We start from the raw sequence: 17,500 nt of genomic DNA on the forward strand, positions 1-17,500 counted from the left end.
ATTTAAAATGAACATGTCCATGACTGCATTAGTATAACTGATTAAACCATGTATATGCTAATTTGAGTAATATATAAGTATTAATTTAAGCTATCTATTTGTTGATACTTTTATATGTGGCATAGTGCCTTCCTTGAGACACTTTTAGTCTCAGAATCGTATGAGAACTTTCGTGGATACTTCTCCCGGTCATATCAGGGGACCTATCCCGGAAAATATGCAATATTTTTTGTACTAAATAGAAAATGGTCATCCATATTTTCATGTAGTTTAGTAAGCTGGAAAAGTACTTAACCCAGTGTTGGTGGGGAAAATGAATAAAAAATGGTGATAATGCTTTGCTCATTTTTATATTTTTATGAATTGTCTCTGCACATAGATGGCTCTTTTAGTGCTTAGCCACAAAGGAGCCAATTAGTAGACCTTGTGACCTTACCTGATTTCACCTTCCCTTGAATTGGTGGGAAAAACATTTTTTATTAGTGCTGTGAATATCAATGGTTTTATTTTTATTATAAACATTATAATTACTTTAATGTTATAAACGTTAGTAACAACAAATATGGCTAAGCCTTTGCTGCCAAACTTGTTCATGAATGGAGAGAACACAAAGGATTTAGGTAAATTCCTCAAGCAGTGTTATGACATGCAGGCAAGCATTTGCTTCAGCAAATGGGTCATGTATATTAGCATCATAACAAACTGCTTGGTCTGTGGGGTATGCCTGTATGCACGATGATGCACCAGAGCATGTGGAGCGGGATGCTCAGCTTGATGTAGCAGACTCCCGCGCCCCAGTGTCTGGCCGTTGCCAGAAATCAGAGTTTATCATGCTCAGGGATTTCCTGTTCACCTGACGGTGATGGGTTAAATTTAGCGGCTGTCAGGCATTGGCCTTGAGGAAAGCTGATTGGATGTGAATGAAGTCTGGGTGAAACATAAATGCATGATAAATCATCACTACCACAACCAGTCCTACTTGTATCCCATGTTAGATAATAAGGAATTAGGATACTTGAGATGTGTAGGGAAGCAGTTCTGAAGGAACTGGATGGAGAGAAGTGGAGGGAAACAGCTCTTTAGGTGGTTAAGTGATATCTAAAATCTCCCTATGATTTTGGATACCATAATGCACATGCAACTGCTTTGCATTCTTAAAATATGTCAGTTTGCACCATTTGGCATTCTTAGGTATGGGAGCAAACAAGTAAAGATGAAAAGTATTCCTTGCTTCGTAGACAGCATGGTGTCTTTTAGAGACTGGGCAAACACAGACACTCATGTGCAGTGATAATACTCTATGCCTCCTATTTGCAATGTTATTTTCTCTTTGTATGCATAAGTGCTTTTAGTTTTATTGCCATTTTGCAATGTCCATATTTGTCATTTGATTTGCATTATCTAGCCTAGTTTAATTTTTAAAAATTCAACCAATGCCGCTGGTCACGGCACCAGGAATACAATGCTGAGTATGGAAATGGTGTCCTGTATAGAGACGGAGCTCTTTCAGTCATAGCTTGTGGAACTTACATTCCATACTTGTTTATCGATGGGAATAATGCAAAATTGCCAATTAAGTGTAATCACCCACCCTAAAGGTTTCTACACTCATGGCAAGTCTCTCTGTGACCCCAGGCTTCAGCTGAAACGTTCACAACTGGCCCACTGCCAGATTTTCCCATACTACATGTTCACCTCACCCGCCCCTCGAGCCAACTTTTTTCATGAAGTGATGGTCACGTTATCTGGATCAAAGGGGTTAAGCACTGGATTTATAATGAACAAACCGTTTTGTGTAATTTTAGAAATTGTGACCATATTTGTATTATTGATTTTCAGTTAATTTGCTTCAAGTAAACTATTAACACATTATATACATTTGTGTAAAATGACAAGTAGTCTGTTTACTGTACTCAGATCATTAAGACTGTTCATGCATTTTGTACATCTGTGTTTGTTATCCATGTACTTTGACAATAAGAAATTCTATAATGCTTTCATAAAAAACGGGAGAGTTAGCTAGTCTCGTATATGACTGGGGAGGTGATTCCAGACTTTGATTACTTGAGATAATATGGAAGTTTGTGACTGTGAAGTTTGCATTAGGGGTAGTTGAAGTAGATTTTCATTTCTCTAAAGGTATTGATTATTTAAACAGAATTCAGAGAGGCTGTTATTAGCACTGATCGATTTGTGTACAAAGATGACTTTGCAGTACACATTTAACTTGTTTATCTTTAATATTTTGTGATGAATGAATGATGTTCATATGGTCATTCCTCCTAAGTTTTGATATGATTTGTATCAATTTCTTTTGTGTTATTAATAGCATTTGCTACATATTCTGTGAATGTCCTCCCCAAACAGTGTGGAATTCATGTCAAACAAATTGCAAGTAGAACAGCGAAGGGAAGTACAGGTGAACACATGAACATGCCAAAGGCCTTTTCGCATTTATGGCTTCATCAGGGTAAAGCAGTAAATGCCAAAAGGCCTTCAGCATATTTGTGTTTTCCTGTAGTCCCCATATAGTATGGCAATAGGATAGTAGTTGGAATACTAAAGTGTAGTATATAAGTACAGGGTCACTTTTTGTTTCTATTGAATATCACATAATTATTTTTTTTCGTGTTTTTTTTCCAATTTTCTACAAATTTAAGTTCACAGTTTGCAGTGTCCATCAGGTATAGAAGGTCTGTTCCACTAATAAATAAGTTACTGTCATCTGCAAAAAGGATGGAGGTGAGAGTGGCAGGCGTGCCATATGCTGGCTGGCTTGGTCGCTGGGCCGCATAGCTAGAACAACCCAACCACTAGAGTGAGGGGGTGGGTGGTCAACAGGCGAGGAATGAGGGGGGTGGGGATGCCTAGTAAGAACTTGTGGCCGAAGAAGAGGTTGAGTAGCGGTTAAGGTCACATGACTGTAGTGTGCATACGCAAACCCAGGAACATGATCTGAATGGGGGTGGGGTGCGTGATTTTGAATTTTAAGTACAAGATATTTCGAAGTCCACACACAAGTAATTCAACCTAATACAGTGTCAGGGTTATCACTGCAGATTCATTTATTCATAGGTGATATTGGGAGCCAAGTAGTATCCCAAGAGTCCTCAATTTTAGCTATCTAGCTGTGTTGCAATAGGTTTCCCAACACTATTTTTTCTGATATACAAACATAGTGTCATTGGAGGGAGAATAGAAGTGGATAGGGGAATGGGGATTGAGAGAAACTTTCGGGTGGGAGGAGCTAATCTCCTACATCACTACATCACACTGTTGCCATTCTCACAGACGATACTTAGCATTCGTTTATTATTTAATGTACAGATTTTATGAAGTATACATGCTACTCAATGTCCAAACTATCACCACAAAGTCTAGATATAAGATGTTTTCGTGTATATTATTTCCGCGTACATGTACTCAAACAGACTTATGTACACGCATGATTCATCTCTCTTCTCTTTATAATTCATAAAAATCACCATTTATATTTATATGGATTGATATGTGAACACAATAATTCTTTGGACTTTTATGAATTGAAATCTCTGTGTAATGACTTTATCATATACCATATTTATGTTTAGAATGAGTGTAAATACGAGAAGGGCAATCATATGACCAAATTCCAAGCATTAGGCTTATGTGGGCAACTGCTCTGCCTGGTACACTGCTTGTAGGTCATGTGAACATGTGTATGCAGGGATAAGACTTTCCCATTTGCAATGTTATTTCCTCTTTTTACACAAACATTTTTAGTTTTTTTTTACTGTTTGCAATGTCATTTTTGCCATTTGATTTGCATTATCCAGATGGTAATAGACTTTTGCACGGACTCCATATCATCTCTCTTGGTAGTCAAGAACTCAGTTCATGTAAAATAAAAAAATTTACATTTTGTTATTTGTATTTGTATTTTTTTTTTTATTTATTATTATTATTAAAAAAAAAAAAATTATATAACCTGCATCACTGGTTACGGTGCCAGGAATATGATGCTGAGCATCATTTATTGATAGGAATAATGCAAAGTCATCAAATGAGTCTAATCAACCTCCCAAGAGGTTTGTGCACTTGTGTCGACTCTTTCCCGTCACCTTGGCTTTCAGCTGAAATGCTCATAACAGCATGTTTGTGTCATCTGGCGTGCAGTGATATTTTCCTGTGACTGCATGTTCACATCACCTGCTCCTTGAACAGACTTTTCTATAATAGCATAGAGAATGATATGATTTTTTTTTTTTTCAGATACTTATCGTGAGAATCATGGTCTACCTCCTTGTGGTGAAGACACACTAACCATTGCACGTACTATGAGAGCCTCTTCACCCCCAGCATCAGCGGCTGACCTCATAGAGCAACAGAATAACCAAAAAAGGAGACCATTCAGAAGGGTATGTGGAGTGGGAGATTATATCGTCATTGGCATCATTCAATTCAATCATATTACATTAACTGCAATAATGCATTTTTGGTTACATTTTTTATGTCATCCTAAATATTTAACACACAAGACTTTTATCCTGAGAAAGACTTTGATTATTAGCAGGGACTGATGAAGCAGAGCAGCTTAGATGACAGTGTTGGTGAGTTGGATCTTACTGCTGCAGCTGATGAAGATGAACAACCTCCCACTGATATGGACGAACCACCAGACTTGCCTCAGCCACCCTCCCCAAGACCTGGAACACCCATTAATAACAACAGCACTAATAAAGGTACAAACTGCCGTATTTTTCTTGGGAGTTATAGTGTCCCAATGTCTTGGGACACTAAAGCTGCAAATACAGCATTCTTCGTGCCATCTCTCTTGCAGGCAATGTCTTTTATATAGTTAATGGAAATTATAATGAGAATGATCAACTGCAAAATATAATTGTCAGTGTCATTTATTATACCGAGGGAAGTATACCACTTTTTTTTTGTTATTAATCCATGCCTTCAGAGTGGCTAAAATGTCAGCACCAATAAACATGGCAGTTTCTGCCACTTGTGAGCAATAAGCCCTTGTGTTTATACCATGAGGTCCTGTTTGTAAATTTGATACAGGCATGTATGGTAATGTGTGGCCATACTACTATTTTTTGGCATTTATTTTTGGAAAAGCTTCCATATTGGAATTTCTGCCTGGTATGAATTATGATTGGACAGACATGAGAGGAACCCATGTCATTCACAGTTGATCTCTTCTGAGCTGTGCATAGTTCAGCCCTAACAGCAGTCATTAACCCTTCAATAACAGTATCAGAAATCTCTCAGCAACCTCCGGGCTAGTACAGTGGTAACGTGTTGGCTTCTCATCCAAGGGGTTGGCGGTTCGTGCCCAACCCAGCTGCGAAAAGTTGCAATTGTCACCCGGAGGGTACTGCTGTGGCTGGGCAAAGCGGCGGGTAAGGACTAAGCTCAGCCGAGTCAGCACCAGCTGAAACCTGTTAGTGAGTTGGCTTTAGTCGACACAGGCCGGGCTTCCTTCATGGGCATAGCCCGGGCGAGGCTCAGCTTCGCATATTGGAGTCATCCTTAATCTCTCGGTGTCACTGGCAACCATTCTGCCACCTGGGCCAGGAGTCTACAACATGTAGCGGAACTTTCCACTCGGCTCATTCTAGCATGTCGCAATGCCTATAGCCATACGTATCATGATGAGTCGTTTTGTTAGGATGGTTATAATGGTTTTGATAATGGTTTTAAAGAACTAATTGATCTTTTTTGTAGGTTATAGCGTATAATTGTGGTTCATCTCATATATTTTTATAATGGAGCTTCCCCAAAGGTATTTTTTTTATGCTTTTTATTTTTTATTTTATGTTTTTTTTTATTATATTATTATTATTATTATTATTATTTTTTTTTTTATTTTTTTTTTTTTGCAGCCCACCATACTGTCCACAGGTCTTATTTTTTCCTCTGAATTACTAGAAAATATACTTCAGTTTGATAACTATGCGGGGTAATCAATTTTTGAATTTACCTAAATTTTTGTGAGGGACAGTATTGTGAATTTGTTCAGATTTACTTTTTTTTTTTTTTTCTAAATTAAAAAAATGGCCAAGGAGGTGGCCTGTGCATTCCACATCACTCATGAAAGAAAGAATATGCTATGGGGGCACATGAAAATTACAACCACTGGATGGTACCATAGCATATATAAACAGTGTACTGAGGACATGCCTATCACTGCTGGGTGAAGAAAATAAATAAAAATTCTACACACTGGAGATTAATGGCAATGAGCTGACTTTGAGTGCGGGAGTTCGCTACATCAAGCCGAATGCCTGGCGCTTCGTGGTGGCTTATAACCTTACTCCGCAGACCAAGCGGTTTGTTATGACACTAGTAGGCATGGCCTGGCAGAAACGAGTTAGTGTACTTTTCGATAAGATTATTATCTTGTCAATCAGTGTTATTATTTCCATAGGGACTATAATTTGTAAAGGTATCTATTATTTTTTTTTTTCTAGATATGGAAGAGATTCCTGTCTGAAGTGTTAAATACATGCAGTAAATTATAAAGACAACTATCTAAGCCAAAAATAGTTTGTTTTTTTATGGAGAACTGTGGAGGGCAATATCAAAATTGTTTTTTGAATATAATCCATATTAGTACTTTAAGAGGACAGATTGTGAAGATTTTACTTTCTTTACAGAGTTTGCAAACTCTCTAAATTCATATGGCTTTAGTATAGTGTACTACAGATTATATACTAATAGTCATTTCAATTGGTTTATTTTTTGTGTTATTTAATGGTATTAATTTCATGAAGTGTAGCATAATTTTTTCTTTAATACCATGTAATATTTAACAGGATTACCATGGACTCCAAAAGTACGACAAAAGGACATAGACTCATTTTTAGATTCGACACGTGTGAAGTTTGTTGGTTTTCAGCTACAGGGGGACAGGACCTCCCTAGCTGGTCTTCCACAACCAATCCATGAAGGAGTAAAAGTTCTTTCCAAGGTAAGAATATATGTTTCATTTTTTCATATACATTTTTTGGTGTGAATGTACTTTGTATTTGTACAGAGATGGAGTGTGTTGATAATTTTTTTGGGGGAGAACCAAGTACAGTACTTATTCAATTATCCGGCCTTCTCAGGACACGAAATTTCAAGATGCGTGCGGATAATCCGAAATTCCGGATAATCTAAAATATACGAATAACGGCAGAAACCAGCATAGTTTTGTGAAAGTTTATTTCAAAAGCACACATTACAAACTAACGCACTAAATACGGCCATTTCCCGCTACTGGACCAGAGTGGAAGTGCCAGCGAAGCTATGTGAGACATTTGTCAAGCATATTCATGGCTTCACCGTTTGATATTGGGCATTTACGAACATCACCAGCAATTTCCTCAACCTCGTCTGCTGACTCAGCCTCTTCCAATTCATTTTGTTGGTTAATTAGATCAACTATTCCTTGATCGCTTAAATGCTCATATCCAGGTCCGTCCATGAAAAACCAATCATCAATTTCAGAAGGCGATACTTCCTTGCTTAGGGATGTAAACTGGGGAACAAAATCAGCATTTTCAGCATCTGTCTCCGTGGAGGCAACATTTTCATCAATGGGCAACAATTTTCTCCATGAACGTCGAATTGTGTCTGGCGAAACCTGTTCCCATGCTACACTAATTCTCTCAATCACTTTGAGCATGTCGATCGATTTGAGGAAATGATCCATTGACCCAGTGTCTTGTGATATCAAGTCCCTTAAGACTGATATCCTATAAAGGCATTTCATGCATTCCAACACACCCTGATCCATTGGTTGAATCAAGGAAGTGGTATTTGGAGGCAAAAATGTGGCGCAAAATTTTCCATCTGAAGAAACCAATTCTTCATCGCTAGAGTGAGCAGAGCAGTTGTCCAGAAATAACAAGGCTTTTGGTTCAAAGCCTTGCTCTACCAGAGCTTTTTATTCCAATGGGAGAAATGAATTGTAAAACCAGTCAATGAAAATGTTGGCAAGAACCAAATTATCTTTTTCAAAAGAAAAAGCAAGAAAAACGGACCGGATAATCGAAGTCCGGATAAACGAGGGTCGGATAATTGAATAAGTACTGTATTGTGTTCACCGAGATATTTGGGAGTTAAGTGAAATAATGAAATGATATTGTGGGTATGCAAGGTTACTCAGATAGTGAATATAAAGATATGTATATTTGGTGATATAAAACTTTTGTTTTTATGCACTTTTTTTGTATGCGTTATTATATTCATTGTATTCCTACGCCTGTTGTAATATGTATGGTTACCTTAGATAAAAATGGGAAAAGGAGTATTATTGGCAACTCCTTATACATTTCAAATTTGATAAGAATAATTTGAGATATTATGCACATGTAAACAGTTTTAGCATATGTTTGAGAAATGTTATATTAATTACATATCAAAGTGGGAGCAGAGCCTTTCAGATGTATTTTTAACATCTTTTATGCAATTTGCTTTAGAGCTAGTTTTTTGTAGACGTGTCTGCATAAGTAAGTTATTTGGGATTAAAGGTTATACTCAAAATTTTTGTTTCTTTTACAGCATGTATATGTATCGCTGTCTGAAGTACAAATTAGACAAGAGGAAGAGATCACAAGGAACCCAATGTCTCGACCTGAAACAGACATTCCACAGACACCTGCAGAAATACTATACCAAGTATGAAATTAGTTTGGTTGTCTTGCTTCACCTATTTATTTCTTTAAATCTTATAAGAAATGAAAAGTTCCTCTTATGATTATCTTTATATAAAAAAAAAAAAAAAAAAAAAAAAAAAATGCAAACTGAAATTGACTGCTCAGTAGGTCTGTAATCTTAGCCGATTTACATGATTTTTTAATTTTTCAAAATGCCAATTGACAACTGTTAACTACTGAGTTTTAGGTAATTTGGACCCAAAAAATGTAAACAAAAATATTGAGGCTTATCCTATTTGCTGCAAAAATCTTATTCGTAATTGATATTTTTTAGTTTTACAAGATCTAGAATGTAACTTTAAGGTTATGCTGTATTGATACCTTGACTCCTCTCACAACCAAGAGATTACCTTTAACGCCTTTAACAGTATCAGAAATCTTTCGGTGTCACTGACTCTGGTGACTTCTGGCAACTGAGTAAGGGATCGTAGTTCATGTATCAGCAAGACAGTAGAAGACATGTAGGTGATGTGTTATGTGTTTAGTATATGTATGCATGTCAGTCTGTGTGTAGAAAGTATACCAATGTAGGATTAACCAAGTGGGCACTGTAAGATTCAGGTAAGGTTTTTTGTATAAACTGGGTCACATGTATAGCTGTCATAACAAACCGCTTGATCTACTGGGTATGGCTATATGTGTGGCAATGTGCTAGAGTGCATTGATCGGGAAGTTCTACTACATGTAGTAGATTCCTGCTCCCAGCGGCTGGACGGTTGCTAGAAATCACAGGAGTCTTTGACACTGAAAGATTTCTGATACGGTTACTGAGGAATTAAAGAGTAAAGTTCAAAGTATTTACTATAAACTATATATTATGTCCTTTATCACTTAAAGTTGTGAAGACTCATATCTTATCAGATGTTTAAAGTTATTTTTAACGATGGATCACGCTGATAGGCATCAAAACAAACCGCTCGAAATGTGGCGTGTGTCTGTATGCCATGGCGGCACGCCAAAGCGCTACAAGCCGGTGATTCGGCTTGATGTATCGAACTCCAGTGCTCAAAGTTGGCGCGTTATTTTTCTTCACCCTTCACCAAGGGCTTAAGGTGATTAAATGTGTAATGATTATCTTTCCTTTCTAGATATTTTGGTCAAGGTTTTTATTCTTATGCTAATATTATTTTTTGTTCATGTTCCATTTTCCGTAATAAATTATCATAGTCATGTTGCTTTATAGGTTAAATTGATATTAGAAGAAAAGAAAAGAAGAAAAACATTGTCATTTATTCCTTAAAAAGCTCCAGAACTGTGAGATATCTCCCCTGTTTTCATAAAGTGCTTCCATCCTCTGCTCTGACCCATGGTTCTCTCCTGATTCATTATCCATGGGAACCAAAATGACTAGAAATTGGCATAAAAGGAATAAAAAAGTAAAAGTGAGCATGACAAAGATGTGGGTATCAGGAGGCACAGAGTCTGACCCCATTGTGGAATACAATTCCTGCAACTATGTCCCAAAAAGGATATACTTTGTACCTTGTCTCATTACCTTAGTACTTTCTCTCAGACCATGTGGTTCCTGCAATTACTGTGACAAGATATTGTGGTAAAGAGATGTAGAGGTATATTCTGGATGTTGTTCTGACACAAATGAGATTGATAGTAGTGACTGACATTGTTCTGACACAAATAAGGTTGATAGTAGTGATTGACATAGATGCTGCAACATGCAGCAACAGAGCAGAAGAAAGGGGGAGGGAGGAAGGACAAGGGTGACAAGGAGTATTGAGCGAGGTTGGCCATGGGTCCCTTGTTTCGCTTGGCATAGAGGCCTATCTTTTCATTTGCCCATTATGCCACCCTTGTAAATGTTTGCTGTAGATTTTTGTTCTTTGCATATGTCGGCATAATATTGATCATGCCAAGTAGTGATCAGGCTGAAATCAATAAGGTATGTCAAAAGTGTAAAAAAAAAATTATTTAATGACTAGCAAAGAGATAGACAAGTCTATCTCCACTTAACCCCTTCCCGACGGGTCACGTCTATAGATGTGAAAACAAATAGCTCGAAATGTGGCGTGCGGCTGTATGCCGCGGCGGCGTGGCAAAGTGCTCCGAGGCGGTGATTTGGCTTGATGTACCGAACTCCCGCACTCAAAGTCAGCGCATTGCCGTGGATCGCCAGAGGGTAGAGTTTTTTTTGTTTTTATTTTGTTTTCGACACCCGTCACCAAGGGGTTAAGAAATTCAAGTAATTCAACTTCACCAGATTCTGTGTACCTTGAGAAAAGTTAATAAGCAGTCTAAATGTTAGAGAAAGCTATTGTAATCATATCATATATATTTTTTGCTGAAAAAAATTCTGTATACTTTATGTATGAAACTAGAGTGGCATAAGAAAATTAGTTATACTGCTCTTATTTTGAAGAATTTCACTGAAACTTTATGAGTCATATTAACCAAGAGGTACACAAACCTGATTCCCACTCCCAAAACCCAGTCTCCACTCCTTGAACCCAGTTCCCACTCCCTACTCCTTACTTCTCCCATCTCCACTCTTACTTCCACTCCCACTCTTACTCTTACTCATACTTCTACTTTCTCTTTCTCTTCCTCTACTGCTGCCTTTCTTACTCTCTCTCCCTCTTTCTCCCTCTCCTACTTCCTCTTCCTCTTCCTCTTCCTTTCCCATCTCTTCTTCTCCCTCTCGCTTTCTCTCCTACTGTCTCTCCCTCTTTTACTTCCTCTCTCTCCTCTACTTCCTCTCCCTCTTCTTCTTCCTCTCCCTCTTCCACTTTCTCTCCCTCTCTTACTTCCTTCTTCTCTTAGTCCTCTCCCTCTCTTACTTCTTATCCCAGTCCCTCCTAGTTATTTTAGGATGGCAATTTAGACTCCTAGCTTCATGAGGTGCCCATGTGGTGTGTTCCCTCAGACATTGTGTGGACTCTGAGGCAGTTATTGACGATGGTGACCTTGAGGAAAACAAAAATTACCTGAGTCCAGATCAAGGAACCTAGAACAGAATGTGTCCTCCATGTCATCGTATCAGCATGTCCAGCTCAAGCATCATCCCTATTTACAATACCTTTCGTTAATCAGTGTGTTGACTAATAAAAAGTAAAGTTTTTTTTTGTTGCATCCCAAAACTCACAACACTGATACATTGTTTCAAGTTGTATCATACTTGTTACAAAAACTGACATAGAGTATTGAAAAAAAAAGTTATTTTTTACTTCATACAACAAAAGTCAATAGAAAACCATTAACCCATTTCTGCCAGGTGAAGAAAATAAATAAAAAAACTACGCTCTAGAGATTAATGACAACGAGCCGACTTTGAGTGCGGGAGTTCGCTACTTCAAGCCGAACGCCTGGCTTGTAGTGCTTTGGCGCGTTGCAGCAGCATACATCCACACTCTGCAGATTGAGAAGTTTGTTATGACGCTGCAAGACGTGGCCCAGCAGAAACAGATTAAAGTACTTAATATGCTGGTAAAGTTTTTAATTATAATCAAAACATTGTGGAGGTTTTAAATAAAATAGTAAAAATCACCAAGCTACTCTGCACCTCAAATTGTTATACACATCACTCTTTGCTTTACAAGGCTGTGAAAAGTTAAAAAAAAAAAAAAAAAAAAAAAAAAAAAAAAGATCTGATTACATTATACTTCACATGAAAAGTGGAAGTTACATAAGGTTACACTTCTTATTATATCCACCACGAGTGAGTTCTGTGTCCAAACCAAATGTCTGGGTAATGCCATTTCTTTTATATTTTTGAGCTTGTAAAGTTATATCATAGAGATACTGAATAATTTTGAAGATCTTCATTCCAACCAAGTTTTATCAAGAAACTTACGACATGATTCGTAATTAATGAAAAATAAAATTCCTGTATGAGACTATGTGAAATATATATATATAAAAGTATTGCACACTGTCTGGCTGGCCAAACACTCATGCAAACTGAAAAAAATGTTTTCACAGGTTCCACTAATGTATGCATAAAGAGGAAACATGTATCAGAATGTATCAAGGCATTGGAGATTTTGGAAATGTTACAAAAAAAGGCCTTAACCCTTTATGTATGGTTATGCCAATTTCATCATGAAGTGCCAGTGGAATATACTGTGACACCAATGTCGGCATCATAATTCCATTTTATTTTAGTTACTCCTTAGTGATCCTGTATTTTGTTCTGGCTCAATTTTTTAGGCTTCGTATATTACCCTAGAGATTCTATAGCTCTACCCACCATCCCTCTTCCCACCAATCACATAAATCAAGTTTAAATACCACGGTTTGTTTAAATAATGATGCACAGGCAATCATGTTGCCCTTCATTTATTTATTTTATTTATTTATTTATTTATTTATTTATTTATTATTATTTTTTTTTTTTCTTTGTGTGTGTTTTTTAACCCCTTCCCAACAGGTCACGCTGTGAGGCGTCAAAGCAAACCGCTTGATCTGTGGCATGTGGCTGTACGCCGTGGCGGTGCGCCAAAGCGCTATGAGCCAGTGATTCGGCTCGATGTACCGAACTCCTGTGCTCAAAGTCTGCACATTGCCATTGATCTCTAGAGCGTAGAGTTTTTTTCTTTTTAGTTTTCTTCACCCGTTATTAAGAGGTTAAAGAAGAAGTGCATTTTGTGTCAAAAGCCAGTTCTGTCCTCAGTCACAGCTGATCTAGTCTTTACAGTCAATCATTGACACAAGTGCACCTCTGCTGCCTTGTCTTTGCTTTCCTGTGTGTTTTTATTGTGAAGTTGGACTTGTGTTACCAGTGAGAGGATGCCGAGGATGAATAAAATAAAGGCGAGGGTTAGAAAAGCCTGGTAAACATCCCAAAGACTCTGTGAATTGAGGAGTTATATGTTGCACTCCAAGAAGTTCTATGCTCCACAGGGAATACCCCTGGGGTGAGGCTCCTTAGAGCCGCCAAAGGTCTAAAACTCTCTCACAGTACTTAGAATGTTTTGTTTTGAATGTGGTATGAGCTATCTGTCAATATCCTAGTGCATATCATTAATTATGCATATTTGGTCTATGCAAGGGTGGGATATGTGCATTTGCTGAAAATGTGCTTTTGCTAAAATAATGGTACAGTAATTTCCTCCTGCAATTCTTATTTGAATTGCATGATTTTTTTTTGTGTGTGCAAAGCCGACATTTTGTTCTAAACACTGGAACTCTTACTTTTACTCTAAGTTGAAAATTTGATTTTTCTGGGAGGTTTTATTGTTGTATGCTATAAAAAACTGCAAACTTCTACTTCAAAATTGCACAGTATATAACCACTGGCCATACACAACAAAACTGGGCTTGAGGTTTATCATCATACCCAGTCTAGCTAGCTCTCTCTCTCTCTCTCTCTTTCTCTCTCTCTGTCTCTCCCTCTCTCCCTCTCTCCCTCTCTCCCTCTCTCCCTCTCTCCTCCCCCTCCCTCTCTCCCTCTCTCTCTCTCTCTTTTTCTTTTTTTCTCTTTCTTCCTCCTCCCCCTCTCTCTCCCCTTCCCTCTCCCTCCCTCCTTCCTTTCCTTTTCCTTCTCCTTCTTCCTCCCACCTTCTTGCCTCCCTGCCTCCCCCACCCTCCTCCTTTTCCTCCATTTTTGCATTCCTCCTCCTCTCCATCCCACTCTCCCTTCTTTCCTCCATTTTTGCATTCCTCCTCCTCTCCATCCCACTCTCCCTTCTTTCCTCCCACCACCCCCCTCCTACTCTCCAATTTCCCATGAATGCAGTGATTGACATAAGACTGATGTCTTGTTTTCATGCTTTTCAGGCAATGCTACCAACCCTTCCACAGTGCATGATAGCTTTGTTGAAGATTTTGCTAGCTGCAGCACCAACTTCAAAAGCCAAAACAGACTCAATAAATATCATGGCTGATGTGTTGCCAGAGGAAATGCCGTAAGTATTTGAAAACAACAATTTTATTTTGAAAGATGATTCATTCCCCTTAAACCAATGCCTCAGGGAGAATTTGGGGTTCACTAGGCCTCCGCTTTGGGAAGTGTGCAAAGCCACTTGGGCTTGCCTCTGCAGCCTGTTTAAGACATGGCTGGTGTGTACTCACTGTACTGCACCAACAGTGTGATGTGATCTTTTTTGTATTACTTGTATCCAAAACAAAATCTTATGTTTTGGCATATTTAAAGATGCATAATATTCATATTAATTGCTAGATTGAACTTTAAGTAACCTGATCATGTACATTTGAGTCCATTTCCGTAAGTGTACACGATGGAATGTGGTTTTAATGAGGGATAAAAAGAGAAATCTTATTTTCACAAATCTTATTCTTATGAAATAGGAGATTGTATGCAGTTATATACAAGACTGCTACTCCTAATGCTTCAGTACTTTCCTTTTGTGTGTCATACTTCAAGATAATCACACTAGCAGAGTGCAATATCATAATCAGTATTTGACACAAAAAAACTGATAATGTAAACTTAGAGTGAAGGTTATTTTTTTCACAGCAGCAGTAAGAGAGCTCAAGGTTTTGGTGGGTTGTTGTTGGAAAAGGAGATTGAGATTATTAAATTATAAATATGTTGCTTACATGTACAGTACATTGAGAGTCAAGAATATTCTTTGGTAGTGTGTAAGTTGCCTTCAGAAATTGAAAAGTGTTGGAGAAGAGGCTTCCACTGTTCTAATAATCTTTCAACAGATGCATGATAAGAAAGACAACTTGTCTAGCAAACATGTAACATTTTGTGATGTTTAACCTCATAAAAAACTTGAAGCTGATTAAATTAGTGCATGCATTTGGCACTGTGTGAGAGGTGGCTGTGAATATATTTATTACCAGATCTTCACCTATGAAGAAGACACATTGGGGCTTGCGAAGAAGAAATGTGAATAGCATGGCAGATACATTTGATGATTGTTACATCTATTAGTTCTGATTTCAGTTAACTCATGAAAGAATTGTGGATATGAGTAATATTGCTAGCCCCATCTGAGGCAAATCCAATAATTTTTTTTAGGTATTTCATGATCATCCAGGGTATTGCATTATGATTTTGAAAAAGTCTTGCTCTTGCATGGTCATGGTATAGATATTCTCTAAAGCCAGCTTTCTACTTAGTATATTCTTACTTTCTTTGTTGTATAATTTTGCTACTATTCCACAACTCTTGGTGGTGTCAATGACTGCGGTCTCACCTATAATGAAGGAAAATTTATAAATAAATATTTTTTTTAACCAAATCTTTCCTCGTACTGAGCCACTTTCGATATAATGTTACCTATTTTTTTCTTTTTAGATAGCATTTTTGATGGGTGTGAGATAGTCAGTGTTAACCCTTCAATGATGGTATCAAAAATCTTTTGGCATCACTGACTCCGGTAACTTCTGGCAACCATCCTGCCATTTGGCAGCGAGTCTGCTATATGTAGCAGAACTTTCCTTGGGACTTGCTCTAGTGTGTCACAACACCTATAGCCATACCCAGCATGATAAGTTGGTATGTTATGACAGCAATAGGTGTGGCCCAGCAGATACGGTTAACCCACTAACGACGGGTGTCCCACCGGTGGGACGGAAAATGGACCATTTCTGGGCGTCTCATATGTGGGGTGCTGGTGTTCCTGATCATCTTCGCGGTCTCTCGCATGTGAGACATAATGCAATGGACCTCAGTGACATCTGTAATGATATTTCCAAGACAATTTCTTATTGCACACATAACCACTAGTTATGTCATGATGTCATATAAAGATGTGAAGTTACTACTTCAGTTTACCTGGATTTTGAAGTTATATGAAGGTGGAGGGAGTAGGAGACTTAAGAGGGGAAAGAGAGAGAGAAAGACTGACAGAAAATAATAATGAAAACAAAAAGTAAAGTTGCAAGTATGGAGGGAGGAATGGAAATGGAGATAGATAGACAGGGAGCCAGGCAGGTAGGCAGAGGTAGATAGAGAGACAGAGGTGTGTGTCTGTGCATGCATGTGTATGTATATATTTCGAAAGTAAAGGTGATAATTGTAATGACACCACTTCCTCATCTTCATGGTGTTACTTCATCTTCGTGATGTGTCACACGCACACACACGCACGCACATGCACACGCACACGTACACGCACACGCACACGCACACGCACACGCACACGCACACGCACACGCACACGCACACGCACACGCACACGCACACGCACACGCACACGCACACACACACACACACACACACACACACACACACACACACACACACACACACACACACACACACAGAGGAAGTGTTATCACTTTACAGCCATCTCTTGCATGTGTTGCAGTCATGTAAGACTAATGTGGTAAAGAACAATCCAGCTGAACAGGGAGTTCATGCCTAAGGACCGTAGTGTGAGGAGGAAGGTTGATGTCAATTACCATAGCAGCAGTTCATACTTCTGCAGTGGATGGGGAGAAGTCGTTGGTGGTAAAAGATTACAACATCGGCATTAAAGGTGTTGATGTTGGTAATCATGCCCTGGGATTGGAGGAATCTCGGAAAGCCTTCTGAGTTGGCCTCGCGTCTGAGCTCTTGGTGCAGTTCAGAAAAGTGTCCGACTCCACTAGGAGCAGGGCTGCAGTGAGACAACCAGTGGCAATGAGGCACACTCTGCTGAGTCAATGGCACACCATTTCAGAGATACCTGGGGGCAGGAGGAGGTGATATCAGGTATACTTTAGACAGGGTTGTTGTCGGAGCAGCAGGAACTAGTGTGCTGACTGTGACATCAGACTTTGCCCCTGGGGGTGCTTTGAGGTGTGGCATGCCACCTTGTAATGTGATGCCCGCAAAAAAAAAAAAAAAAAAAAATCCATCTTTTTTTATGTAAACTCTGACTTATCCTCACCAT

General features: G+C 38.5%; 1 protein-coding gene across 2 annotated transcripts in view; it reads left to right on the plus strand.

Moving 5' to 3' along the window:
* Positions 1-17,500, plus strand: part of LOC125047000 (striatin-interacting protein 1 homolog) — an 83,877-nt gene that overhangs the window by 47,449 nt on the left and 18,928 nt on the right. The window contains exons 8-12 of one of the 2 annotated variants that reach the window (XM_047645015.1): positions 4,252-4,397; positions 4,550-4,721; positions 6,810-6,964; positions 8,542-8,658; positions 14,427-14,554. In XM_047645015.1, the coding sequence (XP_047500971.1) occupies positions 4,252-4,397; positions 4,550-4,721; positions 6,810-6,964; positions 8,542-8,658; positions 14,427-14,554 (718 nt within the window). The remainder of the gene's footprint in view (positions 1-4,251; positions 4,398-4,549; positions 4,722-6,809; positions 6,965-8,541; positions 8,659-14,426; positions 14,555-17,500) is intronic. The other variant, XM_047645016.1, reaches the window with a different exon arrangement.

This window comes from Penaeus chinensis, chromosome 40 (assembly GCF_019202785.1).
Source record: "Penaeus chinensis breed Huanghai No. 1 chromosome 40, ASM1920278v2, whole genome shotgun sequence".
Lineage (NCBI taxonomy): Eukaryota > Metazoa > Arthropoda > Malacostraca > Decapoda > Penaeidae > Penaeus > Penaeus chinensis.